A 27,527-nucleotide genomic window follows, 5' to 3' on the forward strand; every position below is an offset into this window, starting at 1 on the left:
GGTATGGCGGCAATTTCTGTTCCGTCCGTCACCAGACGGGATCCACTTTAGCCTTCCGGGCTTCTCTGACAGAGACGTAAAGTAGCAAAGTCAGATATCAGTTTTTGCTATGTATATTCCTATCACATGTAAGGTGCCATGGAATAAATGGCGCTATAATAATAAATAATAAATAAATAATAAAAAATATCAGGGGCCGGCACCCCTCTTGCAGCAGGAGTCCCTCTGACTAGGCCAGAATGGAGAGTACAGGTGGCGTAGGCCGCTCCGTCTGTATCCCCTGGGATCCTTTTGCCTGCGGAGCTCTTCTACTTTGCTCCCCTCCAGGCCTTCTTGAGCAAGGAACTTGACTGGGTAGAGACCATCGTTAACTCACACCCGCTCCTCGTCTCAAGGCCAGAGCACGAGGACCGAGCATCTCCAGCACACTGCAGGCTCCTACACAATCCATCCCAATTTTTTATTTTTTTTTTTTGGGTGTCTAACAACTGTGAAATATGCGGGGCGGGGACTTTAGCATGTCACTCGAGCATCCATGATACTTGGTGCATACCAGAGTACCCGATGCAAACTCAAGTAGCGAGCAGTTGCGCTCATGACTAATGACAACTTATTCAATATGATGACCTAATGATATCAAATTCTGTGTCATACCTCTGGGTTCAAAATGTTCACTATACCCCTTGATAAAATCCTTGAGGGGTGTAGTTTCCAAAATGGGGTCACTTGTGGGGGGTTTCCACTGTTTAGGCACATCAGGGGCTCCCCAAACGCGACATGGCGTCCACTAATTTTTCAAGCAAATTTTACATTCAAAAAGTCAAATGGCGCTCCTTCCCTTCTGAGCCCTGCCATGCGCCCAAACAGTGGTTTTCCCTTACATATGGAATGTCGGTGTGCTCAGTAGAAATTGCACAACAAATTTTGTTGCCCGTTGTCTCGTTACCCCTTGAGAAAATTAAAAATTAGGGGCCTGAAGTAAAATTTGTGTGAAAAAAAGTTAAATGTTCATTTTTTCCTTCTACGTTGCTTTACACTGTGTTCCAAATTATTATGCAAATAATATTTTCTCAGATTTTCCCAAATTACCTATATGAATTGCAGTCATTGTAATTTTCCAGTCAAATAACTATTAGAGTACAAGTGAAAGGTTTTTGTACAAACTGCCTATGATAACAGTATATTTTTAAAAAAATAAAAAACTCAAACTGCACTCAAAATGCATGTTCCAAATTATTATGCACAGCAGAGTTTTCAACCTTTTCATTTTAATAAAGAACAAAAAAATGGTCATTTTTGAAATTATAAGCATTAGCAGGTTATTACAAACTGAAATCAAACAGTTTTCAACTCAAAACTTTATTCTAGGTGATGTAACATTTGCACATAGGACCGCTTGTTCGAAAGGAGCTTCTGAACTCTCTCATTCATTGAATTTATCAGGTTTTGGATGGTTTCTGCTTCAATTGTTTTGCATGAGGACAGAATACCCTCCCAGAGCTGTTGCTTAGATGTGAACTGCCTCCCGCCATCATAGACACTCCTTTTGATGATGCTCCAGAGGTTCTCAATGGGGTTGAGGTCAGGGGAGCATGGGGGCCACACCATAAGTTTGTCCCCTTTTATGCCCACAGCAGCCAGAGATGCAGATGTGATATGTGCAGCACGAGACGGGGCATTATCATGCATGAAATGATCTTGATGGTCCAGATGGATGGAGTGGAGGATGGCTGGTTGATGGACACCCCATTCAAACACGGCTACGGCGCCAACAAGGAGGAGGTGGAGTAATGTTTTGGGCTGGAATCATGGGGAGAGAGATTGTCGGCCCTTTTAGGATCCCTGAAGGGGTAAAGATGAACTCCATAATGTATGTTGAGTTTCTCAAACAGCACTTCCTGCCATGGTTCAAGAAGAAGAACCGTGCATTCCGCAGCAAGATCATTTTCATTCATGATAATGCACCGTCTCATGCTGCACATAACACATCTGCATCTCTGGCTGCTGTGGGCATAAAAGGGGACAAACTTATGGTGTGGCCCCCATGCTCCCCTGACCTCAACCCCATTGAGAACCTCTGGAGCATCATCAAAAGGAGTGTCTATGATGGCGGGAGGCAGTTCACATCTAAGCAACAGCTCTGGGAGGGTATTCTGTCCTCATGCAAAACAATTGAAGCAGAAACCATCCAAAACCTGACAAATTCAATGGACGAGAGAGTTCAGAAGCTCCTTTCGAACAAGCGGTCCTATGTGCAAATGTTACATCACCTAGAATAAAGTTTTGAGTTGAAAACTGTTTGATTTCAGTGTGTAATAACCTGCTAATGCTTATAATTTCAAAAATAACCATTTTTTTGTTCTTTATTAAAATGAAAAGGTTGAAAACTCTGCTGTGCATAATAATTTGGAACATGCATTTTGAGTGCAGTTTGAGTTTTTAATTTTTTTAAAAATATACTGTTATCATAGGCAGTTTGTACAAAAACCTTTCAATTGTACTCTAATAGTTATTTGACTGGAAAATTACAATGACTGCAATTCATATAGGTAATGTGGGAAATTCTGAGAAAATATTATTTGCATAATAATTTGGAACACAGTGTAGTTGCTGTGAAGCATGTGAAGGGTTAATAAACTTCTTGAATGTGATTTTGAGCACCTTGAGGGGTACAGTTTTTAGAATGGTGTCACTTTTTTGGGTATATTCTGTCATGTAGACCCTTCAAAGTCACTTCAAATGTAATGTGGTCCCTAAAAAGAATGGTTTTGCAAATTTTGTTGGAAAAATGAGAAATCTCTGGTCCACTTTTAACCCTTATAACTTCCTAGCAAAAAAAAATGTTGGTTCCAAAAGTGTGCTGATGTAAAGTAGACATGTGGGAAATGTTATTTATTAACTATTTTGTGTGACATATCTCTCTGATTTAAGAGCATAAAAATTCAAAGTTTGAAAATTTCCATATTTTCGACAAATTTCCATTTTTTGCACAAATAAACGCAAGTCATATTAAAGAAATTTTACCACTATCATGAAGTACAATATGTCACAAAAAACATTCTCTGAATCGGGGATCTGTTGAAGCGCTCCAGAGTTATTACCTCATAAAGTGAAAGTGGTCAGAATTGCAAAATTTGGCTTTATCGTTAAGTACATAATTGGCTCCGTCCTTAAGGGGTTAAGACTACCGTAGAACTCATGGCTACAGTTGTTAACTTGTCCAAAAATTGATAGACAGAAAATTTGACCTGGCACCACATCTGAATAGTGGGATGTTGTGCTGAAAACCCCTATTTAGCAAAAGATATTTATTATGATATATACTTATCCATGATACTATTATATATTACCATTTACATTATATTTATGATGATATACATGTACCTTTTCTAGGGGATTACTTCCTGTTTTAATTGTTCTTAATCAAGTTTTTTAAATGTGGTGTGTCTCTTCTATTGGTGTATTTAATAAAAATTATATCTTTTTTGTATATTGATATTTGGTACAGTATTTTATATTCAAAATGTATGGTGCCGTTTCTATACCCCCTTCCCTCTTTGTTCTTCATCTTTGTCTAAAAATTGCTTATATGGATGTGACGCGCCCCCTGGGCCAGTGTTGTTTGGGGGATACCCGGAGCCGGATCAGATGGGGGTTGTAGTCTCCGAGTGGCGGTGACCCGGTCCGTGCCCAGGGTGTCAAGCTCAGTGTGTGGCAGTCCTACAGATGTTGCTGGATGTTCTTTAGTGTCGACTACGCCACCCGTTGATTTGCGGTCAATACGGCCGCCGCTGCAGCAGGGTCCGCTGAGGCTGGTGGTGTGTGTGCAGCTTCTGGTAGTATAACCCCCAACGGGAGGGGTATAGCCTCAGGGGGTCAGTTGTAGAGGGTGGTGGTTGTGGTGGTGCAGTGAGGATGGTAATAAGACTCAGAGTCGGGCTGTGCAGTTCAGGGTTTTTACTTACTGCTGTTGTGCTGGTCACTCCGGCCTTGAGTGACCGCCCGAGCCGTGCTGCGTCCACCAGGTCCTGGACTCGGCCAACCCCCAGGTAATTCTGGAGCGTGATCCTGAGCTCCCTTTCTGACGTTCCTTTTCTCTGGCCTTCCCCACCAGGGATCCACTTATGTCCGGCTCCCTCGGGCCTCTTGTTGGTAAAACCCTTGTCTCTGGGTTCCCTGACCCTATACTTGGTGTGCCTTCGCAGTGGATTTAGTGGGGGGGTCGTGGCAGATCCTGCCCACAACCTCCGGTCTCTGGCTGAGGATTAGTGCCCTCCACCAGCTTGGGATCCGGTACCCTTGTGCCAACCCTTCACCCTTCTGGTTGTATTTGGGCTCTTGGGGTTCCCTCTTCTTCCCCTCTGGGTCCTTTTCTTCTCCTCTCTCTCTTCTTTCAGGACTACTTGACCCTCTACAAAAGATTGACTGGTAACTGTCTGCCTGTCTGACCCTGATCTAAGATGGTTCCCACCTTATATACTCCCTCTATGTGTGAGCTCAGGTGACCAGCACCCAATGAGCTCCTAGCATTACCCAGACTGCTCCCCCTATCTGCCCCTACACTACTGGGATGTTCCACCCCCCCTCCCACTCCAGCCAGGGACAGACACTGTCGTACCTGCACATATACCTAGTGGGAGTACCATTGATCTGTCCCCCGGAAATGGGATGTATGTAGTGCATGCAGCCTACTGAGCTCAGTTCCACACTCCATCCTTACCCGGGAGTGGAATATCACACCTCTGGCTTGAGGTGCAATACCCCTGTAGCAGCCGAATCCTCAGGGTGCTACATTCCCCCCTGGTAAATCACAGCACGTCCTCGGGCTGTAAGAGAATAAAAACATCAAACATACAAATTTTCATAACAACAATAACATATAAAACATTATATATATATTAACACTCTTGCTCCTCCGGCCACGGTGCGACTTGTGACCGGGTAAAGTGCGACAGTCTCTTGTAGAAAAAACGGTTTCCTTATAAAACCAGTAGGGGGCGCCTTAGAAAGCGCAACTATATACAGGGGGAAAGTGGCCGCTCTCAGTCCTCGGCCAAGTATAAGGAAGGAATGACCGCTCTCAGTCCTCGGTCAGTGGGATTAAGGGCCACACGGGTTAACAGTTCACACTTGTCCCAACGGGGACATATTTAAAGCAGCAACAGTTCACTGTACCCCGACGGGTAACTATTTACAGTCTCTTTACCGTACTTTAACGACGGCGTCCTCCTGCTCCTTCTTTATCTTCAGACCCGTCCTGGTCCTCTTGCTCCTCCTCACACCGCAGCTCCTCCTCCGTCAGGCGATGCACATGGAGGGCGTAGGGTCCTTTGGCACACTTGTGCCGGGTGAACGTGACCTCGTCCCCTACGTACAGGTCACGACCTCTGTGTCCCTCCGGCAGATGGCTTTCTACGTCTCTGCGGGTTACAAAGACGTCGCCGGGGGTATGATGGTCTCTTATGAAGCCCCACCCATGCTGCAGGTTGAATTTAATCACAGTCCCGGTGGTACGGGGACCATGAGCTGCACGGGGGTTCCTCCTGGTCCGGCTCTTCTGCCCTGCGCTCTGTTCCTGCAGCCGCTGCTCACGGATCCGCCTCTCTTTCCGCTCTTGCTCAAAGGCTGCCAACTGCTGGCGGCAGCACTCCACTCGCTCTGCTGCAGCTGCCCGCGTTTCTTGAGTGAACCCCATGAGGTCTCCTCCAGTGGGGTCCCACTCGAATTGTGCTTCTTCTAGCGGGAGCGGGGTTCTCCTGACGGGCTTCGGAGCCGGAATCAGGGGCTCGCACAGGGGCCTTGCTCTTTGGAGTTCCAGTTGGTAGTACTCCTGGGGCCATACAAAGGGCTGCCCATCCGGGCACGTGTGCTGGGCAAATAGATCTTCGCCCAGGTGCGGCACTCGAGATGTTGAGGGCGCGTTGATGGTAGCGGCGCCCGGGTTGACCAGGCCTTGCGACCAGGCTTGGGGCACCCTAAAGGTAAAGGGCACCGTAAGGACGGCGGCGCCCGGGGGTACTCGACCTTGCGACCAGGCCGATGGTATTTCCTGCTTCGCCGCGCTCAGGGTCGAGGCGTATGACGTCACAGGGGTCGCGGCCGCGGCTTCTACTTGAGGCCTAGTCCGGCACGGTGACGATGTAGCGACGGGCACGGCAGGGGGAATTTCGGGCTCTGCGACGGGGAGCTGGGGCAGGCTCACGGTTTCTCGGCTCGGGGTAGTGACGTCCCCTTTACCTGTCTCCAGTTGTCCAGCTCCCTTCTCGGCGCCGTCTCCGGCCTTCACTCCTCCTGCACCATCCTCAGAGGCGGTCTGTCTCCTCGTCTCGGGTGGCGCGCTCCGCTGACGGGTTCCGGTCTGCTGGGCCATCTCACGGCTCCACTCCGTCAGCGTGTCTTGCTGCACCTGGGCCATCCTCCGTGCGAGGCCCTCCAGCGCGGTCTGTGCACACTCCCGGTCTCGGGGGAGCTGTGCTAGGATCTCCACTAAGCCTAGTGGGGTTGTTGCTTGCAGCAGGCTCCTGACCACTGGGTCGGTGCTGCCTGTCTCTCCCTCCATCTCCGGGTACGCTTTCTCTGGACTCTTCTCCAGACTTCTTGTCTCCGGGTGCGCTCTCTCCAGACTCCTCCAGGCTGCACCCATCTTCTCTCTTTTGTTCTGTCTCCACCCACATTGAGGGTCGTCCCGGGGCAACTTTGTGATTGTCAGCTCCAGGGGCAGTTCTCTCACGCTGATGGACACTTCCAGCATCACAGTCTCTGTTGGTGGGCGCGGTTTCCGCTTTTGGCGCCATTCTTCGACCTGGCCCACGATGGGAGGTGGCCTTTTGCCACCCTCTGGCACGCCCATAATGGCGTCCGCTCTTCCAAGGCGGGAAATTTTTGGAAATGGCGGGAATCATCTCCCAGTGGCGGGAAACTCCATGGATGGCGGGAAAAAGCTGCAAATGGCGGACAACCAGTGGGAAACGACCTGTGATGGGGTCCGTTGGCGGGGACCCTCCGGAACCGGCGGGAGACTTCTTTTTGAGGTAACGGTGAACTTTTCTTCAGGCACGCAGTACCCGGTTGTTGCGGGCACGTTATCCTGCCGACTACGCCAAAGTTGACGCGCCCCCTGGGCCAGTGTTGTTTGGGGGATACCCGGAGCCGGATCAGATGGGGGTTGTAGTCTCCGAGTGGCGGTGACCCGGTCCGTGCCCAGGGTGTCAAGCTCAGTGTGTGGCAGTCCTACAGATGTTGCTGGATGTTCTTTAGTGTCGACTACGCCACCCGTTGATTTGCGGTCAATACGGCCGCCGCTGCAGCAGGGTCCGCTGAGGCTGGTGGTGTGTGTGCAGCTTCTGGTAGTATAACCCCCAACGGGAGGGGTATAGCCTCAGGGGGTCAGTTGTAGAGGGTGGTGGTTGTGGTGGTGCAGTGAGGATGGTAATAAGACTCAGAGTCGGGCTGTGCAGTTCAGGGTTTTTACTTACTGCTGTTGTGCTGGTCACTCCAGCCTTGAGTGACCGCCCGAGCCGTGCTGCGTCCACCAGGTCCTGGACTCGGCCAACCCCCAGGTACTTCTGGAGCATGATCCTGAGCTCCCTTTCTGACGTTCCTTTTCTCTGGCCTTCCCCACCAGGGATCCACTTATGTCCGGCTCCCTCAGGCCTCTTGTTGGTAAAACCCTTGTCTCTGGGTTCCCTGACCCTATACTTGGTGTGCCTTCGCAGTGGATTTAGTGGGGGGTCGTGGCAGATCCTGCCCACAACCTCCGGTCTCTGGCTGAGGATTAGTGCCCTCCACCAGCTTGGGATCCGGTACCCTTGTGCCAACCCTTCACCCTTCTGGTTGTATTTGGGCTCTTGGGGTTCCCTCTTCTTCCCCTCTGGGTCCTTTTCTTCTCCTCTCTCTCTTCTTTCAGGACTACTTGACCCTCTACAAAAGACTGACTGGTAACTGTCTGCCTGTCTGACCCTGATCTAAGATGGTTCCCACCTTATATACTCCCTCTATGTGTGAGCTCAGGTGACCAGCACCCAATGAGCTCCTAGCATTACCCAGACTGCTCCCCCTATCTGCCCCTACACTACTGGGATGTTCCACCCCCCCTCCCACTCCAGCCAGGGACAGACACTGTAGTACCTGCACATATACCTAGTGGGAGTACCATTGATCTGTCCCCCGGAAATGGGATGTAGTGCATGCAGCCTACTGAGCTCAGTTCCACACTCCATCCTTACCCGGGAGTGGAATATCACACCTCTGGCTTGAGGTGCAATACCCCTGTAGCAGCCGAATCCTCAGGGTGCTACAGATGTACTTCACAATCCAATGAAGTTCTGTAATGGTTGGGTTACTCCCTGTTTCTATCCAAAGTCTCTAGACTTCATCTTCAGCTACGCATAAATTCGTACCAAACACTGATTTACTTGTTTAATTGTTGTTTGTATGTTAAATGTTATCATTCCTTATATTTGGCTATTTAATAACCTAAATGTTAAAAAACTTTTTCAATAAAAAAAAAAAATTAAAAAGAAAAAAATGTTCTTGTGCTGAGATAATCTTATAAATGTGCCCCAGCTATGTACTTTGAAATGGCTGTGTCTGACCGCGTACGGAACATGGTCTCATCATACCACACACGCCCGGACTGGGCATCTGCACTGAACTGAACAGTGGGATGCCAGCCACGTTTTTAGGCTGCGGGCCCTTTAAATCTCGATCGCCGGCCCTTTAAGTCTCCTGCACGCTGGCAGTGTGAGCGTGCACCCGCGCGTTCACTTGCTTCGCGCAGGAATGATGCCAAGTGTGACGCTGCAGCTGACCTCAGTGACCTGTACCTGCATGTGAATGTAGACAGAGTTCGCACCCGGCGCTGGCGTGCGTCCCCGGCTTCCGACTCCAGCCTCAGCATGGGTCTCCGGTGTGCGTCCCCATGGGATCTGCTGCTCCTCTGCGCACCCAGCTGTGGACGATATCACTGCCTCCAGCATGGTTCTCCATTGGATCTGCTCCTCTGCGCACCCAGTTCTGCAACTGCTGAAGCCTATCATCTTCCCCCATCTCCAGGATCTGCAGCAGTCACATGCATGTACACACGTGGTCAAAATTGTTGGTACCCATCGTTTAATTAAAAAAAAAACTACAATGGTCACAGAAATAACTTGAATCTGACAAAGGAAATAATAAATTAAAAATGAAAGTCAGTCATTGCTTTTCTGCTTCAACAGAATTAAAAAAAAAAATTAAACTCATGAAACAGACCTGGACATAAATGATGGTACCCCTGAAAATAATGTGACAAAAGGGACATGTTAAATCAAGTTGTGTCCACTAATTAGCATTAGGTGTCTACAATCTTGTAATCAGTCAGTGGGCCTGTTTATAGGGCTACAGATACTCACTGTGCGGTTTGGTGACATGGTGTGTACCACATTCAACGTGGACCAGAGTAAGCAAATGAAAGAGTTGTCTCAGGAGATTAGAAAGAAAATTATAGGAAAGCATGTTAAAGGTAAAGGTTATAAGACCATCTCCAAGCAGCTTGATGTTCCTGTGACTACAGTTGCCCATATTATTGAAAAATTTAAATCCATGGGACTGTAGCCAACCTCCCTGGATGTGACCGCAGGAGGAAAATTGATGACAAATCAAAGAGACGGATAATATGAATGATAATAAAAGAACCCAGGGTAACTTCTAAAGAGATTAAAGGTGTACTTCAAGCTCAAGGAACATCAGTGTCAGATCGCACCATCTGTCATTGTTTGATCCAAAGTGGACTTCATGGGAGACGACCAAGGAGAACACCATTGTTGAATAAAAATCATAAAAAAGCCAGACTGGAATTTGCCAAACTACATGTTCACAATCCACAAAGCTTCTGGGAGAATGTCCTATGGACAGATGAGACAAAAATGGAAGTTTTTGGCAAGGCACATCAGCTCTATGTTCACAGACAGAAAAATTAAGCATATCAAGAAAAGAACACTGTCCCTACTGTGAAACATGGCGGAGGCTCTGTTATGTTCTGGGGCTGCTTTGCTGCATCTGGCACAGGGTGTCTTGAATCTGTGCAGGGTACAATGAAATCTCAAGACTATCAAGGGATTCTAGAGAGAAATGTGCTGCCCAGTGTCAGAAAGCTTTGTCTCAGTCGCAGGTCATAGGTCTTGCAACAGGATAATGACCCAAAACACACAGCTAAAAACACCCAAGAATGGCTAAGATGAAAACATTGGACTATTCTGAAGCGGCCTTCTATGAGCCCTGACCTAAATCCTATTGAGCATCTTTGGAAAGAGCTGAAGCATGGCGTCTGGAAAAGGCAACCTTCAAACACGAGACAACTGGAGCAGTTTGCTCGTGAGGAGTGGGCCAAAATACCTGTGAAGAGGTGCAGATGTCTCATTGACAGTTACAGGAATTGTTTGATTGCAGTGATTGCTTCAAAAGGTTGATCAACAAAATATTAAGTTAAGAAGAAGAACCATCATTTCTGTCCAGGTCTATTTCATGAGTTTAATTTTTTTTTAAATTCTGTGGAAGCAGAAAAGCAATGTCTGACTTTCATTTGTTCATTTTCATAGATTTTTAATTTATTATTACTTTTGTCAGATTCAAGTTATTTCTGTGACCATTGTGGGTTTTTCTTTCATTAAACGAGGGGTACCAGCAATTCTGACCACATTTGTATATAGGGGCTGTGACTGCAGTATATATATCATATAGTGGGCTGACTATGGTTTATACATCTAGGGATATGATGAGTAAACCGTAGTCAGCCAGCTATTTGCCATATACGTCACAGTCAGCCCCGTATATGTATCCTGGATGCCGATACAGTTGAAAGCAATGATAAGAGGGAGCATCAGCTGACGCGTCCTCCTCCATCGTAAACTAGAGACGGGGGGGGGGGGGAAACCAAGGAAATAGGTGGGATGTGAGGCAAGCAAGGGGGAAGGGGAGAAGTGAATATAATGAGGGTGGAGAGGGGGGTGGGGATAGTACAGTTAGATCGTTAGAGAAGAATAGGATGCTAAATAACCCCAAAGTTTTATCTTGCATGCTGACCAACGCAAGAAGCCTGACCAATAAGGCGGATGAGCAGCGGGCGCTTATATCGGAGGAGAGGTATGACATCGTAGGTTTAATAGAGACTTGGCTAGACGATAGCTACGACTGGGCGGTAAATTTATTAGATTATAGTTTATTTAGAAGGGACCGGAAACAGGGGAAAGGCGGAGGAGTCTGCTTATATGTAAAGTCATGTCTAAAACCCAGACTAAGGGAAGATATAGGAGAGGGAGAAGAGGGGGTCGAGTCCATGTGGGTAGAGATAGAGGGGGCAAAAAATAATAATAAAATATTACTGGGGGTCTGCTATAAGCCACCAAATATCACAGAGGAGAATGAGAATCTGCTATTAGGACAAATAGACAAAGTAGCAAAACATAATGAAGTGATTGTAATGGGGGATTTCAACTACCCGGATATTGACTGGGAAACAGAAACCTGTAGATCTCAGAAAGGAAAAAGGTTCTTGACAAATATTAAGGATAATTATCTCTCCCAACTAGTGCAGGAACCAACGAGAGGGAAGGCCGTGTTGGACTTAATATTGACTAATAGGCCTGATAGAATAACTGAGGTACAGATAGGGGGGCACCTAGGTAATAGCGATCATAATATTATCGACTTCAAAATGCCCTTCAGTAGGGTTATCAATAAGGGAACAACAAAAACATTAAACTTTAGGAGGGCGAAGTTTGATCAGCTGATAGAAAACCTTCAACTTATTGACTGGGACAAAGTACTTAATCAATGGAATACGAATAGTAAATGGGAAACCTTCAAAAGAATTCTGAATACTCAGAGCGAGAGGTATATACCGTATGGGAATAAAAGGGCCAGAAATAAGAGGAAACCAATATGGTTGAACAAGAATGTAAAAGGGGCGTTAAATAGCAAAAAAGAGGCATTCAAGAGATTAAAACAGGAAAACAGTAAGGAGGCACTAATGTGTTACAAGGAAAAAACGAGAACCTGCAAAAAACAAATAAAAATAGCGAAGGAGGAAACAGAGAGACGTATTGCTAGGGAAAGTAGATCAAATCCCAAACTGTTCTTTACGTATATAAATAGTAAAAGGATTAAATCGGATAATATTGGACCGATAAAAAGTGAGGAAGGCAAAATCATAGAGAAAGATGAGGATAAAGCTAATCTATTAAATAATTTTTTTTCGACAACTTTCACAAAGGAAATAGAACTAACAGGAGAAATGAGAAGTGACAAGCTTAATCCTCCACTAAGTATGACTAATCTAACCCAAGTTGAGGTACAGAAACACCTCAGTAACATTAAAATAAACAAATCACCAGGACCTGATGGCATACACCCGCGGGTACTAAGGGAACTAAGTAATGTGATAGACAGACCGTTATATCTTATATTCAAAAAGGGAGCTAAAAGTGACGCCGAAAACTATCGGCCGGTTAGTCTGACGTCTGTTGTGGGCAAAATTTTTGAAAGCTTCATTAAAGAGGCAATTACGGAGCATCTTGATGCTAATAATCTTTTAATCCCGAACCAACATGGATTCATGAGGAACCGCTCCTGCCAAACAAACCTGATTGACTTCTACGAGGAGGTTAGCTCTCGAGTAGATCAGGGGGAACCAGTGGATGTCGTGTATCTCGACTTCTCAAAAGTGTTCGATAGCGTGCCACATAATAGGTTGGTATACAAAATGAGAATGATGGGGCTGGGGGAAAATGTCTGCAAGTGGGTAGCTAACTGGCTAAAGGATAGAAGGCAGAGGGTGGTTATAAATGGAATATTCTCAGATTGGGTAAGCGTCACTAGTGGGGTACCACAGGGGTCTGTACTAGGCCCAATGTTATTTAATATCTTTATTAACGACATAGTCAACGGGATAAATAGTAAAATATCAATATTTGCAGATGACACAAAGTTATGTAAAACAATTAATACAAAAGAGGACAGTGCAGACCTACAGAGGGACTTGGATAAGCTGGGTAGGTGGAGCATTAAATGGCAAATGAGGTTTAACGAGGAGAAATGTAAGGTCATACATATGGGAAGGAAAAATGGAAGTCATCAGTACTCACTGAATGGGAAATCATTGGGGAATTCAGAGATGGAGAAGGACTTGGGCATCTTGATTGATAGCAAACTAAATTGGAGTGCCCAAAGTCAGGCCGCTGCTGTAAGGGCAAACAGGGTAATGGGATGTATCAGAAGAGGTATAGCTGCAAAGGATGAGAACATTGTTCTTCCACTGTACAAAGCACTGGTCAGACCACACTTGGAATACTGTGCTCAGTTATGGGCCCCAATATATAGAAAGGATATAAATGAGCTTGAAAAGGTACAAAGGAGGGCAACAAAATTAATAAAGGGAATGGAGGGACTGCAATACCCAGAGAGGTTGGCAAAACTAGGACTATTCAGCCTGGAAAAGAGAAGGTTGAGGGGGGACATAATAAATGTGTACAAATATGTTAGGGGACAGTATAGAGATCTTGCCCGGGATTTGTTCAAAAGGAGGGATATTACGGTAACAAGAGGGCATTCACTAAGACTGGAAGAGAAAAGGTTTCAGCACCAGCATAGGAAGGGGTTCTTTACGGTAAGAGCAGTGAGAATATGGAATTCACTGAGTGAGGAGACGGTAATGTCAGATTCACTAAACCAGTTCAAGCGGGGACTGGATGCATTTGTAGATACCAGGCAGATTTCAGCGTATACTTAAAAATAAAATAAAATAGTAGGTTGATACAGGGATTTATTCTGACTGCTGGTTTCAGAGTCGGGAGGGAATTTTTCGTCAGGTGAAGATTGGCTAAATCATTTGGGGTTTTTGCCCGCCTCTGGATCAACTTTAGCAATTACAGAACTAACAGGTCGAACTTGATGGACGCAAGTCTTTATTCGGCTTCACAAACTATGTTACTATATTACTATCATTCTTCCTTGACAGCTGACAGCTCAGCGCATTGGGCGTGATGACGTCACTACGTGGGAACGAGGAGGAGAGGTGAATATTGTATTATTATTTGTTTCTTTTTTTTTTTTAATCAGTGAGAACATGTCGGACTATGGGGAGTGCATTATACTGTATGGCGGACTATGGGGAGTGCATTATACTCCATGGAGGACTTTGGGGAGTGCACTATACCGTATGACAGACTATGGGGAGTGCATTATGCTGAATAGCAGACTTTGGGGAGTGCACTAAACTGTATGGCGGACAATGGGGAGTGCACTATACTATATGGCGGACTATGGGGAGTGCACTATACTGTATGGCGGACTATGGGGAGTGCACTATATTGTATGGCAGACTATGGGGAGTGCATTATACTGTATGGCGGACTATGGGGAGTGCACTATACTATATGGTGAACTATGGGGCGAGCACTATACTGTATGGCAGACTATGGGGATTGCACTATACTGTATGGCGGACTATGGAGAGTGCACTATACTGTGTGAAAGCAAGTATACAGCGTGAAGGTTTTTGTGGGGTCCATCATACTGTATAGGGCCATTATATTGTATATAGGCCCCTTATACTGCATGGAGAGCTGTGTGGGGGTCACCTTTTGGAGATATTACTGTGTTGATGTCACCATTCTTTTCCGGGCAAGTTGAGGGGTGGGGTACTGTAGGGACATCATATTGTGTTTCTGTGTGAAGGGTACATTGCAGGAATTCACTGTGGGGGCATCTTACAGTGTTTGTGGGGCACTTTTGTTGATGTTATACTTTGGAAAATTACTTTCAAAGGCTGCGAAGTTGTGAGATATGCTCTTCTGTGACCCCACCAATTTATTTTTTCTTTTGGGGGTTGGGAGAGTGGGAGGGCCCAATTACAAGTTATGATTTCTATATACGCCTCTGTTCAGGAGCATCACTATTGGCTTATTATTTTCTAACTAGATGGTGGCCCGATTCTAACGCATCGGGTATTCTAGAATAGGTATGCGGCCGACCGGGCGCAAGCAGCAGAGCGGTGTTTACATTTGGCGTCAAAATCGCTGATTGGTTGAGGCCGGCAACCGCGACCAATCAGCAAAGCGGTGTTAAAATTTGGCGCCTATATCGCAGATTGGTCACGGCCGGCGGTCGCGACTAATCAGCAGAGCGGGGTTTAAATTTGGCGGCAATAATGCTGATTTTCTGCGGCCGGCGGTCGCGACCAATCAGCAGAGCGGTATTTAAATTTGGCGCCAATAATGGTGATTGGTCACGGCCGCGACCAATCAGCAGAGCGGTGTTTAAATTTGTCGCCCATAATGCTGGTTATTCGTGACCGGTAACCACGACGAATGAGCAGAGTGGTGTTAAATATGGCGCCAATACTGCTGATTGGTCGCTGCCGGCGACCGCGACCAATCAGCAGAGCGTTGTTTAAATTTGGCACCAAAATTGCTGATTGGTCGCGGCCGGCCACCGCTACCAATCAGCAGAGCGGGGTTTACATTTGGCGCCAAAATCGCTGATTGGTCACGCCCGGCGGTCGCAACCAATCAGCAGAACCGGGTTTAAATTTAGCGCCAATACTGCTGATTATTCGCGGCCGGCGACCGCGACCAATTAGCAGAGCATTGTTTACATTTTGCGCCAATCTCGCTGATTGGTCGCGGCTGGCGTCCACGACCAATCAGCAGAGCGGTGTTTCAATTTGCCACCAAAATCGCTGATTGGTCGGGGCCGGCCACCGCGACCAATCAGCAGAGCGGGGTTTAAATTTGCCGCCCATATCGATGATTGGTCGGGGCCGGCGGCCGCAACAAATCAGCGTCATATTAGTGAGGACCGGGGAGCGGCGCTGCCTGTGCGGGTACTTCCGCTGCGAGCAGCTGGGAGATGAGCGGCTGCTCGCAGCAGAAGTATCCCGACCGGCGGCGCCGCTCCTCGGTCCTCCGTTCACACTTGCCGTCGGGAGATCATAGCGCTGTTTAAATTAGGCCGCAACCAATCAGCAGAGTGTTGTTTAAATTTGGCGCCAATCTGTGCTGCTCGCGACCAATCACCGATTTGGGCGCCAAATTTAAATATCGGCCGCGACCAATCACCGATCTTGGCTGCACATTTAAACACCGCTGTGCTGATTGGTCGCGGCCGATATTTAAATGTGGCGCCCAAATCGGTGATTGGTCGCGGGCAGCGTCCGCGACCAATCAGCACAGTAGTGTTTAACTTTTGCGGCAAGATCAGTGATTGGTCGCGGGCCAAGACCGCGACCAATCACCGATTTGTGCGGCACATTTAAATAGCGGCCGCGACCAATTGGATGTCAGCGCCGCTCCCCGGTCCTCCCTTCACACCCTAGGCGAATGGATGTCAGCGGCGCTGCCTGTGCTGATACTTCCGCTGTGAGAACCCGGGACATGAGCGGGCGCTCACAGCAGAAGTATCCCGACCCGCAGCGCCGCTCCCCGGTCCTCCCTTCCGCATGAAGGTCAGCGGCGCCGGCGGTCCTTCTGCTGCTCATCTCCCGGCTGCATCTCCATCCCGCAGATGGGTCCAGCGGTCGAGGTCCTTCTGCTGGTACCGGCCGGGAGATGAGCGCCTCGCGCCGGTCATCTCCCAGCTGCATCGCCGCTGAGCTCCGTCCCGCAGATTAGCCGCTAACGGCCACCATATTTTTTCAGAAATCCCGCGGCGCTGATTGGCCGCTGCCGGACCAATGAGCGACGCGGGATTTCCAGGACAGACAGACAGAAAGACAGACAGACAGATAGACAGACAGACAGACAGACAGACAGATAGACAGACAGACAGACAGACGGGATAAGACGATTATATATATAGATATAAAAAATGTTGGAAAACCTGTTTAAATTGTGTAATGCAGCAGCTTGCTTGGCATTACTGTAAAGATCCAGGGTATGTTTTGGCCGACCAGGTACCTCCCCCTCAGGTGACTGGTCACATGACTGTGACATCACACAGGTCCTTTTGCACACAGAAGGTCTGAACACATGACTGTGACATCATCTCAGGTCCTGTGTGTGTGTGCACTGGATGGATATATAAACCCTGATAGATTTGAGACAGGTGTGAAAGGCATGAGGCCTGTTCCCGTGTGGGACACCGTTCATGTGAGGCCTCGTGAGGCCTCGTGAGGCCTCGTGAGGCCTCGTGAGGCCGGGTGAAGCCTGGTGAAGCCTGAAAGGCCTAGTCTGGATCCTGATGTGTAAGCGATGCCTGTGGCCTTGGAGGGCTGAGGCTTGGAAGGCAAGAGCCTGAAAGGCAGAGGATGGATGTTGGCTGTGTAAGCATACCAGTAGCCTTGGATGGTACGAGGGCTGGAGACCCCCATCTGGGAAGCCATAAAGCCACAGTGGTGGCAGAATAAGTCTGAAGCAGCTAAAACCTGGCGAAGGTAAAAACACTGATTGATGTGGACATTTCTATAAGTGACTTTGCTGGGGGCTGCAACCGGAGCCAAGTGGGCCTGTCTGCCACTTGAGGCTCCTGGACATTATATGTAATGCGTCGGCGAGCCACTGAGTTGGACTCGGTTATAGCAGTTATGATGTATAATAAACTGCTGGAGTGTGAAAACTGGAAAAACGTGGGTGGTGTGCTTCAATTGACCCGGTGCAACGAGTATCCCCCAGTATGATGACTAGAGCTTCCTTACAATTGGTTGTCTCAAGTTTGGATGTTATCCAATCACTGGTGATCTGACCACTGGGACCCCCACGATCTTGAGATCCAGAGCACTGAAGAGCACCATGTAAGTGGAGCTGTGGTGGATCATGTGCACTGCTGCACTATTCACATGCTCTTCAACTAACTCCTTTAAGAGATCAATGAGGGGCACAAGAAAGTATAGGAAAATTCACTGATTGGGGGTGGGGAGTGTTATAGTATGTGGACTGCTAGAGTTTGTGTGCCAGGGCTGATTTTTTTGTCCTAGTCCGGCCCTGCTACCACATCTCCTGGACAGGGGAAGAAGCAAAGGAGAGTATCCATACAGGACTGCAGGGGATCACAGCTGATTCTTTCTTTGAGGTAAAACATTGTTAGAAACAGGCAGGGAAATGTTTTACCTCAGAAAAACTCAGCTGCGATCCCGTGCTGTAATGTCTGTATACTTTTTTTTCTATGAGGTAAAACATTTCCCTGTCATTTCCTCCTCATCCTCCTGGTCCTCCTCTTCGTTCTCCCTCCCCTTAGGCCATCCACGCTGAACAAACACTACTCACCATCTTGGTGGAGTCCTCCAAGTTTTGGAGGATGGCACAGATGTCAGACATCCATGCCCACTCATCAGTTCTTACAGTGGGGAAAAAAAGTATTTAGTCAGCCACCAATTGTGTAAGTTCTCCCACTTAAAAAGATGAGGTCGGCCTGTAATTGACATCATAGGTCGACCTCAACTATGAGAGACAAAATGAGAAAGCTAATCCTGAAAATCACATTGTCTATTTTGGAAAGAGGTTTTTTCAAATTTTGGTGGAAAATAAGTATTTGGTAAATTACAAAAGTTCATCTCAATCCTTTGTTATATATCATTTTGTTTGCAATGACAGAGGCCAAACATTTTCTGTAAGTCTTCACAACGTTGGCACACACTGTAGCTGGTATGTTGGCCCATTCCTCCGTGCAGATCTCCTCTAGAGCAGTGATGTTTTGGGGCTGTTGCTGGGCATCACGGACGTTCAACTCCCTCCAAAGATTTTCTATAGGGTTTAGATCTGGAGACTAGCTAGGCCACTCTACTGTATGTGTGGAGGCTGACCTGAATACCGACAGTCGTGTTGAAGCTGGTACTCAACAACTGCCCACTGCTGCTCACAAATCCTTCCAAACAAATGCAACGTTGCTTTCCAACGTGTGATCACAACGCACACCATTCGGTGAGCTGGAGGCTACAAACGCTGCTGAAGCCCTGCCAAGGCAGCGGAAGCTGTAGCTGAATTTCTGAAATGGCCACATGCGCGGCATACTTTCACAAGCCGCTCTGGCAGATCTGGGTAGGTTTTGAGAAACCGCTGAACCACTAAGTTGAGCACATGGGCCAGGCATGGTACATGTGCGAGTTTGCCAGGTTTCAGAGCTGCCACCATTGTCACACACAACCATGCCTGGCTGTAGGTTCAGCGGTGACAGCCAAAGGTCTTTCTGCTCTGTTACAGCTGTCAACAACTATGCAACAGTATGTGGTTTGTCACCTAAACATATTAGCTTCAGCTTGCCGCTTGGCTGAGGCAGTGCTGCAGTACGTTCAGCTTCCGACTGATGTGGTCATTTTGGAGATGGAGGCTGAAGAGGAGGAGGTGTAGGAGCTGTGGAATGTGGGGGCAACCCTGATTGACCCAGGGCCCGCAATCCTCGGTGTTAGGAGGGCGTATTCCGTTCCAGGGGTCTGACTGGGTCCCGGCTTCCACTATATTAACCAAGTGTTAAGTCAGTGAAATGTACCATCCCTGGCCACAAGCACTTGTCCACGTGTCCGTGGTTAAGTGGACCTTCCCAGTAACTGTGTTGTTGAGGGCACAGGTAATGCTCTGGGACACGTGCTTGTGTCAGATGGGGACAGCACACTGGGAGAAATAGTGGCGTCTGGAGACTGAGTACCAAGGGATAGCCGCCGCCATGAGGTTGTGGAAAGATTCTGTTTCCACGAGTCTAAAAGGCAACATTTCAAGTGCAAGCAGTCAAAAATGTGGCAGTTTAGCGCTGTGGACTATGGGTGGCTGGCTGCGTATTTGCGCTTGCGTTCAAAGGACTGGGGTAACGACAAGTGAACGCTGTGCTGGGACAAGGACGTGGATATGGTTGTAGTTGCAAGTGTGCAATGACAGGTGCAGGGCGGTAGATATCTTCGCCTGCGCCATGGACAGGGGAATGGCGTGCACGCACAACAGTGGAACAGACAGTGGTGTGACCCGCAGACACTGTTTCTGGACCCTGGCGTTTGGCCCAACTAGTCGTGTTCTTTGCTGCCTGAGCTTGCTGGTGGTAGTCAGGCTGCTGATGCTGCCATGGCAGATGTTGAAAATGGCCTTTTTGGAGTTAACTGGACAGTCTTTAAAAAAAATCTGGCCACCCTACAGCTTGTTCCTGCCTGTTGTGGTGCTCTCCTCGCTATGCATGTCACCTTGCCAACATACGCACCCTGGGCCTCCTCCTGACTTGCTGGCAATTGTGTCTCATCATCATCCACCTCTTGCGACAGTAATTTCACTTTCCCACCATCGCCTTCGTGTAACCGTGGCTGGTCAAATATTTGGGCATCACTATTTGCAATCTCCTCTTGCTCCGCTTGAACCAGGCCGAGTGAGAGGCCCAAATCTATAAACAGAAAAGTGAACAGCTCTTTGGAGTGTCCTAGGGTGGGATCACTTGTCTCCGGGCACTCGGCATGGTGGGAGGAAGAAGGATCACGGTGAGGAATATTTGGTCCAGACTCACGGCTACTGAGACTGAACTGTGTGGAAGACAGGGTGGTAGTAGTGACAAAATGACTGGAAGCATTATCTGCTATTCAACCAACAACCTTTTCACACTGCACTGGCTTCAATAGTGGTGTTCCGCAGCCCCTTACAAACTGGGACAGGAAAGTAGGGTGACATGATGTGGGTGCTTGTTGTACTCCTTCAGCAGGCACAATTTCAGCTTGCCCACGACCTCGGCCTCTGCGTGCACCATCACGTCGACTTTCCCGTCCCTTGCCACGCGCCTTGCACATGGAGTATAATATTTGACATGCTCCCCTAAATGTCAGGATTATTACCGCAGTAATATCGGATCACGTTTGATGACCACAGCTTTAGGCAGTGGCCTTGTAGTATGGTATTGGTCAGCGACCAAGTATGAATAGGTTGAACAACACACAACTGGCAGACTTTAAATGGAGTATAATATTTGGCACGCTCCCTAAAATGTCACGATTATTACCGCAGTAATATGGGATCACGTCTGATGATAGACAAGTTTCTCTGCTTCCACAATACAGCAATGTGAATAAAATCAAACAAATCTGGCTCTATTCTGCTAACAAGCAAATGGAGCAGTAAAAATGGTGTATTATATTGCTTTTCAAGCAAATAATCAGGATTAAGAGCAAAAAGAATATTAGCCCTGATATCTAGAGCTATGGATATCACTAACAGTAGCAGACAAAACGTGCAATGGACCCTATTCTGCTCTATACACTCTGTGCAAACTCTGCCTGCCTAACTATCACCAAGATTGGTATCCATCTGGATTAGTCCCTATAAGAACTGTTAGTTGAGATGTATATTGCTCTGTAATTCTTTGCTAAATAAACCACCAATTCTGTTCCTAGCTCAGCAGCACCTCTACCTACTCTGCCTGTCTGAAGGGTAGACTGCGACAAGCATAGGGTCACCGAGTCTTATATAGACCCGATGACGCTATGCGGCCAGCCAATCACTGTAATGCCACAACCAACATGGCTGTGGCATTTCAGTGAGTGGCAGGCAATCCCTGCATGTTTACTTGCTGTCTAATCAGTGCCAAATATGCGGGGTGGGGACTTGAGCTCCCGCCCGAGCATCCAGAAAGTACTGGAGCATCTCAAACAGCGAGATGCTCGGGCAAGTACCAAGCAGTAGCGAGCTTGCTCGCTCATCACTAATAAAAACATTAAACAATTCACTCACTGCTCCAGGACCTGTTTCCTAGGCCAAAAGCTGGCACTGGGATGCAACCCACATTAACGGTATGATAACCAATAGAGCCATGTAAATATAATCAATATCTAATATAGGTATGAATAGATACTTCCCCTAAAGTGATAGCAAATAGTATTCAATAAATAAAAAGGTGCAATGCACAAATACAGATAATGCATACATTAATGTATCAAAAGAATATAAGAGGAGTAACAGTGTGCAATAAAGCGCCATGTGCATAGTCACCCAGGCAAATTAGTTTATAGGAAAAGCATCATATGGCAATGAGGACCCTTGAGGAAGCCACCTCCTGTGGCGATATGAATGGAGTCCTCATTACCATATTTGAACGTAAATATTCATCTTTTTCTTCATTTATTTATTTATTCATTCTTTTTTTCAGTAATAAAAGACAAAAAGTGAGTAGAACTCCAAAATAAATCAAAGCAGAAAACAGAGCACTACCTTTTTAGTCTCATAAAATGCTTTATACTGTTAAAAAATTAAACATATAAAAACATACACGTTGTATACTTGTCATGATACTATGTATTATGATCTCTAATATAATAGGAAATAACGCTCCACAAGAAGCTGACAGTACATTTGAGTATTGCCATAATAGTACTGACCTGCAGAATAAAGTTAGTTTGTCATTTATACCCAGAACTAAAGCTACAAACCACAGTACTTCATCAAAAAAATGTAAAATGTGAAATACATTATATTACTTTTTAAATATTTTGTCTGATTAATTCATCCTATATGTTGTAATGGTCAAATTAACAACCCCAAATTTGCTTCATAGGCTGTAATAGAATATTACATTTTATGGCTTTATTTCAGACCTTGCTAACCATTTATCTTATTATTAATACCCATAATTGTTTAAAAAAATCTCTTACTTGGTGTCTCCATGTGTTTTGCAATAAGCAGTCTTCGTACGCTGTAAATGGTCTGGTCCTTTTCAGAGTCTTGTGACTGTGGTCTATGGGTCAGTGCGCAGAGTGTCTGCTCTTCCTGTTAAAGGTCTCAGAAAAACATATTACATTAAAGTCAGGAAATTAGTGGTTAGGAAGCCATTTTATGCCCTCGTAAAGCAATGTGGCTCGTAAACTATATTGGGGCAGGTTTACTAATCTTGTCTGATTTTAAGATGAGAGTTTAAGAATGTGCCACATTTAGGCAAGAGGATGGAAAGAAATCTAAATAATAAAACTCAGGGTAATGATATGATATGGCCACTAGATGGCACTCCTTGACAAGCCCCAACAAGGAAGCCCACGTGAAATGCACTTTGGGAGTCTTTGACACATACAGGCACCGAGAACTTTATGGGTAAGCAATAGTGATGGGCAAGCACTAAAATGCTTGGGTGCTTGTTGCTCGGGTCAAACACATTGGAATACTTGGGTGCTCGACTCGATTAAAGAGCCCAATGTAAGTCTATGGGAAACTCAAGCATTTTTCAGGCGGCTCCCCCCGGCGATCCGCAGAGGCCTAAAAATTGGCGAAATCGATAGGAACAGTGCTCAAATAACATGGAAACAGCATGGGGAAGACCCCTAGAAGCATTTCTGACTCCCAGGTCACTTTTTGTCAACAATGTTGTCAGAGGTATTAAGCCACATTTACGGACTCATAATAAAACATACAAAAACAAAACCAAAATGGATTTTCCTGGGAAATATGTTAAGGAACATCCTTTCCAGGGTAATGACTTGTATATAAGGCAAAATAAATAACCAAAAACAAAAATACTCCTCCACACCTTGGGCTATGTTCACACGTAGCGTTTTTGATGCGTTTTTGCACTTTTGTATTGCTTTCAACCGTGACAAACGCATTCACCGGGAAATGTCATTTTAACATTTTACAACCTTATTTGGCCATGTGGTGTGTGAGATATCATCAGACACATTGTGTTTCATTTATGAAAGAGGGACTCTGAAAGTCAAAAAGCCTATTTTTATAGGGCCATCAGGCAGCCTTTACTATTCTTAAAGGGCCAGTAATCAGCCCTCACTATTCTTAGAGAGCCATCAGTCGGCTATGCTTTGTTGTTCCCATTACTAAAGAGTGGGTCTCCTATACTGTTATTGCATATACAGTGAGTGGCAGGGCTGCCCAAAATTTGGACGCACCCCAATACCCCTTTGAAAATGTGGACGCACCCCAAAACCTCTTTGAAGAGGGCCTCCTGAAAACAATGTTCCCATTATTAAGAAGTGGGTCTCCCATAGTGTTTGCCTATGCAGTGAATGCAAGGGATGACAAAAATTTGGAGGCACTCCAATGCCCCTTGGAAGAGACGTAGAGGGACTCATGAAAAAATGTTCCCATTATTAGGAAGTGGGTCTCCAATAGTGTTGGCCTATGCAGTGAATTCAAGGGCTGCCAAAAATTTGGAGGCACTTCAATGCCCCTTGGAAGAGACGTAGAGGTCAGAGGGCTTCCTGAAAACAATGTTCCCATTATTACGAAGTGGGTCTCCCATTGTGTTTGCCTATGCAGTGAATGCAAGGGTTGCCAAAAATTTGGAGGCATTCCAATGCCCCTTGGAAGAGACGTGGAGGGCAGAGGGCCTCCTGAAAACAATGTTCCCACTATTAGGAAGTGGGTCTCCCATAGTGTTAGCCTATGCAGTGAATGCAAGGGCTGCCAAAAATTTGGAGGCACTCCAATGCCCCTTGGAAGAGTCGTGGAGGACAGAGGGCCTCCTGAAAACAATGTTCCCCTTATTAGGAAGTGGGTCTCCCATAGTGTTGGCCTATGCATTGAATACAATGGCTGCCAAAAATTTGGAGGCACTCCAATGCCCCTTGGAAGAGACATGAAGGTCAGAGGGCCTCCTAAAAACACTCCAATGCCCCTTGGAAGAGACATGGAGGTCAGAGGGCCTCCTGAAAACAATGTTCCCATTATTAGGAAGTGGGTCTCCCATAGTGTTGGCCTATGCAGTGAATGCAAGGGCTGCCAAAAATTTGTAGGCACTCCAATGCCCCTTGGAAGAGACATGGAGGTCAGAAGGCCTCCTGAAAACAATGTTCCTGTTACGCTCGCGCCCGGACTGACTGGCGTGAGCGTGATTAGTGATCCCACTGTACCATGAACCGAGGAGTGCCTGGAGGGGCGTAACTAAGTATCAACCCGGTCCGACCAAGGTCGCACGGCGGCTCATTTGACTCCGTGAACCAGGGAGGAACCGAGCAGAGGGACCAGGTGCTACTCCAGGTCAGAGCTCGGTCACAGCTGTTGACCCACACCGAGGAATGCAGGAACAGGCAGGATAGACTGTCATATAGACAGGCAGGCACGGCTGGTATGCAGACAGGTAGATGTTGGCAGGCATGGCTGGTATGCAGACAGGTGGAGACTGGCAAGTACGGCTGGCATGCAGACATGACCCGCAGACAGGCACAGCTGGTATGCCGACAGGCAGATACTGGCAGGTATGAACGCTGGCTGGATAGGGACCAGTACAGACTGACATACAGGAACAGAGCCGCGGGTGCGGTGGACTAGGAGAGCAGAACCGCAGGTACGGTGAAGAAGCAGAGCGGAGCCAAAACCGCAGGTGCGGTGAACAAACAGAGCGGAGCAAAACCGCAGATGCGGTGGACAAGCAGAGCGGAGCGGAACCTCAGGTGCGGTAAACAAGCAGAGCAACCCAAAACAGATGCGGTGAACAAGCAAAGCAGAGCAAAATCCGCAGATGCGGTGAACAAGCAAAGCAGAGCAGAAACCGCAGATGCGGTAAACAAGCAAAGCAGAGCAAAACCCGCAGATGCGGTGAACAAGCAAAGCAGAGCAGAAACCGCAGATGCGTTAAACAAGGAAAGCAGAGCAAAATCCCACAGATGCGGCGAACAAGTAGAGCGGAGCAAAACCGCAGATGCGGTAGACAAGCAGAGCGGAGCGAAACCGCAGGTGCAGTAAACAAGCAGAGCGGAGCAAAACCGCAGATGCGGTGGACAAGCAGAGCGGAGCAGAACCGCAGGTGCGGTAAACAAACAGAGCAAAGCGGAACCGCAGGTAGACAGGACAGGGCTCTGTTCACATGGAACAGACTAGAAAACATAGGAAGAAAGCTAGAACACAGAAGTTAAACACGGAGGCAGGGAAACAGAATGAGCAGAACCAGATACACACAAGGTACTTACAATGAAGTAGCGAGTGGACACAAAACACACAAACAGAAGTACAGAGACAACGAGTTGGAGTCAGGTGCAGTCAGTTGCAGGTTCAGACACTGCAGGAAAAGGGAAGGGTACAGACATAGAGACAAACAGGTAACGGACTAGGACACTGTTCAGACAGGATCTGAACCAGGAGCAAGATACAGGAACGAGCCTGGGAACTCAGCCCCCAGGGTGGCGGAAAACTGACAAAAGTCACAAGTACAAGTAACAGGCCTGGGTATACAGCCCCCAGGGTGGCATAAACAGACTAGATACAGGACATGACATGGCAATTCAGTTGCAAAGACAAACTGAGTGAAGGTGTTGCTCAGGCCCCTCCTACTGGGTGGTGGGGGTTTAAGTATCCAGTGACCCACAGCAATAGGCTGGGGACGTATTTGGACTGTGCACACAGTAGCTATAAGAAACAAGCAGAAAGCCGCGCCGACGCACTAAGCAATCAGACAAGAGACGTGGACAGAGCAGGTACTGGAGCAAAGAGTGCAGCATGGACTGACAGGTAAGATTGCGGTCTTGCATGGTGGGAGGTGGTGTACCATGCAAGCACGCCGCCAGGGATGTTACAGTTCCCATTATTAGGTAGTAGGTCTCCCATAGTGTTGGCCTATACAGTGAATGCAAGGACTGCCAAAAAATGGGAGGCACTCCAATGACCCTAGGAAGAGACGTAGAGGGCCTCATTAAAAAATATTCCCATTATTTGGAAGTGGGACTCCCATAGTGTTGGCCTATGCAGTGAATGCAAGGGCTGCCAAAAATTTGGAGGCACTCCAATGCTCCTTGGAAGAGTCGTGGAGGACAGAGGGCCTCCTGAAAACAATGTTCCCCTTATTAGGAAGTGGGTCTCCCATAGTGTTGGCCTATGCATTGAATACAATGGCTGCCAAAAATTTGGAGGCACTCCAATGGCCCTTGAAAGGAACGTGGAGGTCAGAGGGCCTCCTGAAAACAATGTTCCCATTATTAGGAAGTGGGTCTCCCATAGTGTTGGCCTATGCAGTGAATGCAAGGGCTGCGAAAAATTTGTAGGCACTCCAATGCCCCTTTGAAGAGACATGGAGGTCAGAGGGCCTCTTGAAAACAATGTTCCCATTATTAGGAAGTAGGTCTCCCATAGTGTTGGCCTATACAGTGAATGCAAGGACTGCCAAAAAATGGGAGGCACTCCAATGACCCTTGGAAGAGACATAGAGGGCCTCATTAAAAAATATTCCCATTATTAGGAAGTGGGTCTCCCATTGTGTTGGCCTATGCAGTGAATGCAAGGGCTGCCAAAAATTGGGAGGCACTCCAATGCCCCTTGGAAAAGACGTGGAGGGCCTCATAAAAAAAATGTTCCCATTAGAAAGGAGCATGTCTCCTATACTTGTAATGCCCATGCACTAAGTGTATGGGCTGACAAATATTTACCCCTGGGGGAGATACATGAACATACTGTCTAAAAAAAATTTTTTACGGGCATCATAAACACTCTTTAAAAAAATTATGTGGGTGATGTGACGCACCCCTGGGCCTTCGTCGCGCGGCATCGCGCGCACGGGAGCTTACCCGGAGCCGGATCTGTTGAGGGTTGTAGTCTCGTGGCGGTGACCCGGTCCGTGCCCAGGGAGTCAAACTGAGCGGCGATGTATTAGCGGTAGATGTTGGACGACTA

The 27,527-nt window shown here is 47.2% G+C and overlaps 1 protein-coding gene across 3 annotated transcripts in view; it reads right to left on the reverse strand.

Annotated features, from left to right (window-relative positions):
- The window catches only part of LOC141271204 (killer cell lectin-like receptor subfamily B member 1C), a 180,298-nt gene extending 157,433 nt beyond the window's left edge, over positions 1-22,865 (reverse strand). For all 3 annotated transcript variants that reach the window (XM_073681319.1, XM_073681318.1, XM_073681317.1), the window contains exon 1: positions 22,577-22,865. In XM_073681319.1, the coding sequence (XP_073537420.1) occupies positions 22,577-22,589 (13 nt within the window). In that variant the 5' untranslated portion in view covers positions 22,590-22,865. The remainder of the gene's footprint in view (positions 1-22,576) is intronic.
- Between the last annotated feature and the right edge of the window lie 4,662 nt (positions 22,866-27,527).

The sequence above is a fragment of the Phyllobates terribilis genome, unplaced genomic scaffold (genome assembly GCF_046119375.1).
Source record: "Phyllobates terribilis strain yellow unplaced genomic scaffold, ASM4611937v1 Scaffold_5__5_contigs__length_657084704, whole genome shotgun sequence".
NCBI classification, from domain to species: Eukaryota; Metazoa; Chordata; class Amphibia; order Anura; family Dendrobatidae; genus Phyllobates; species Phyllobates terribilis.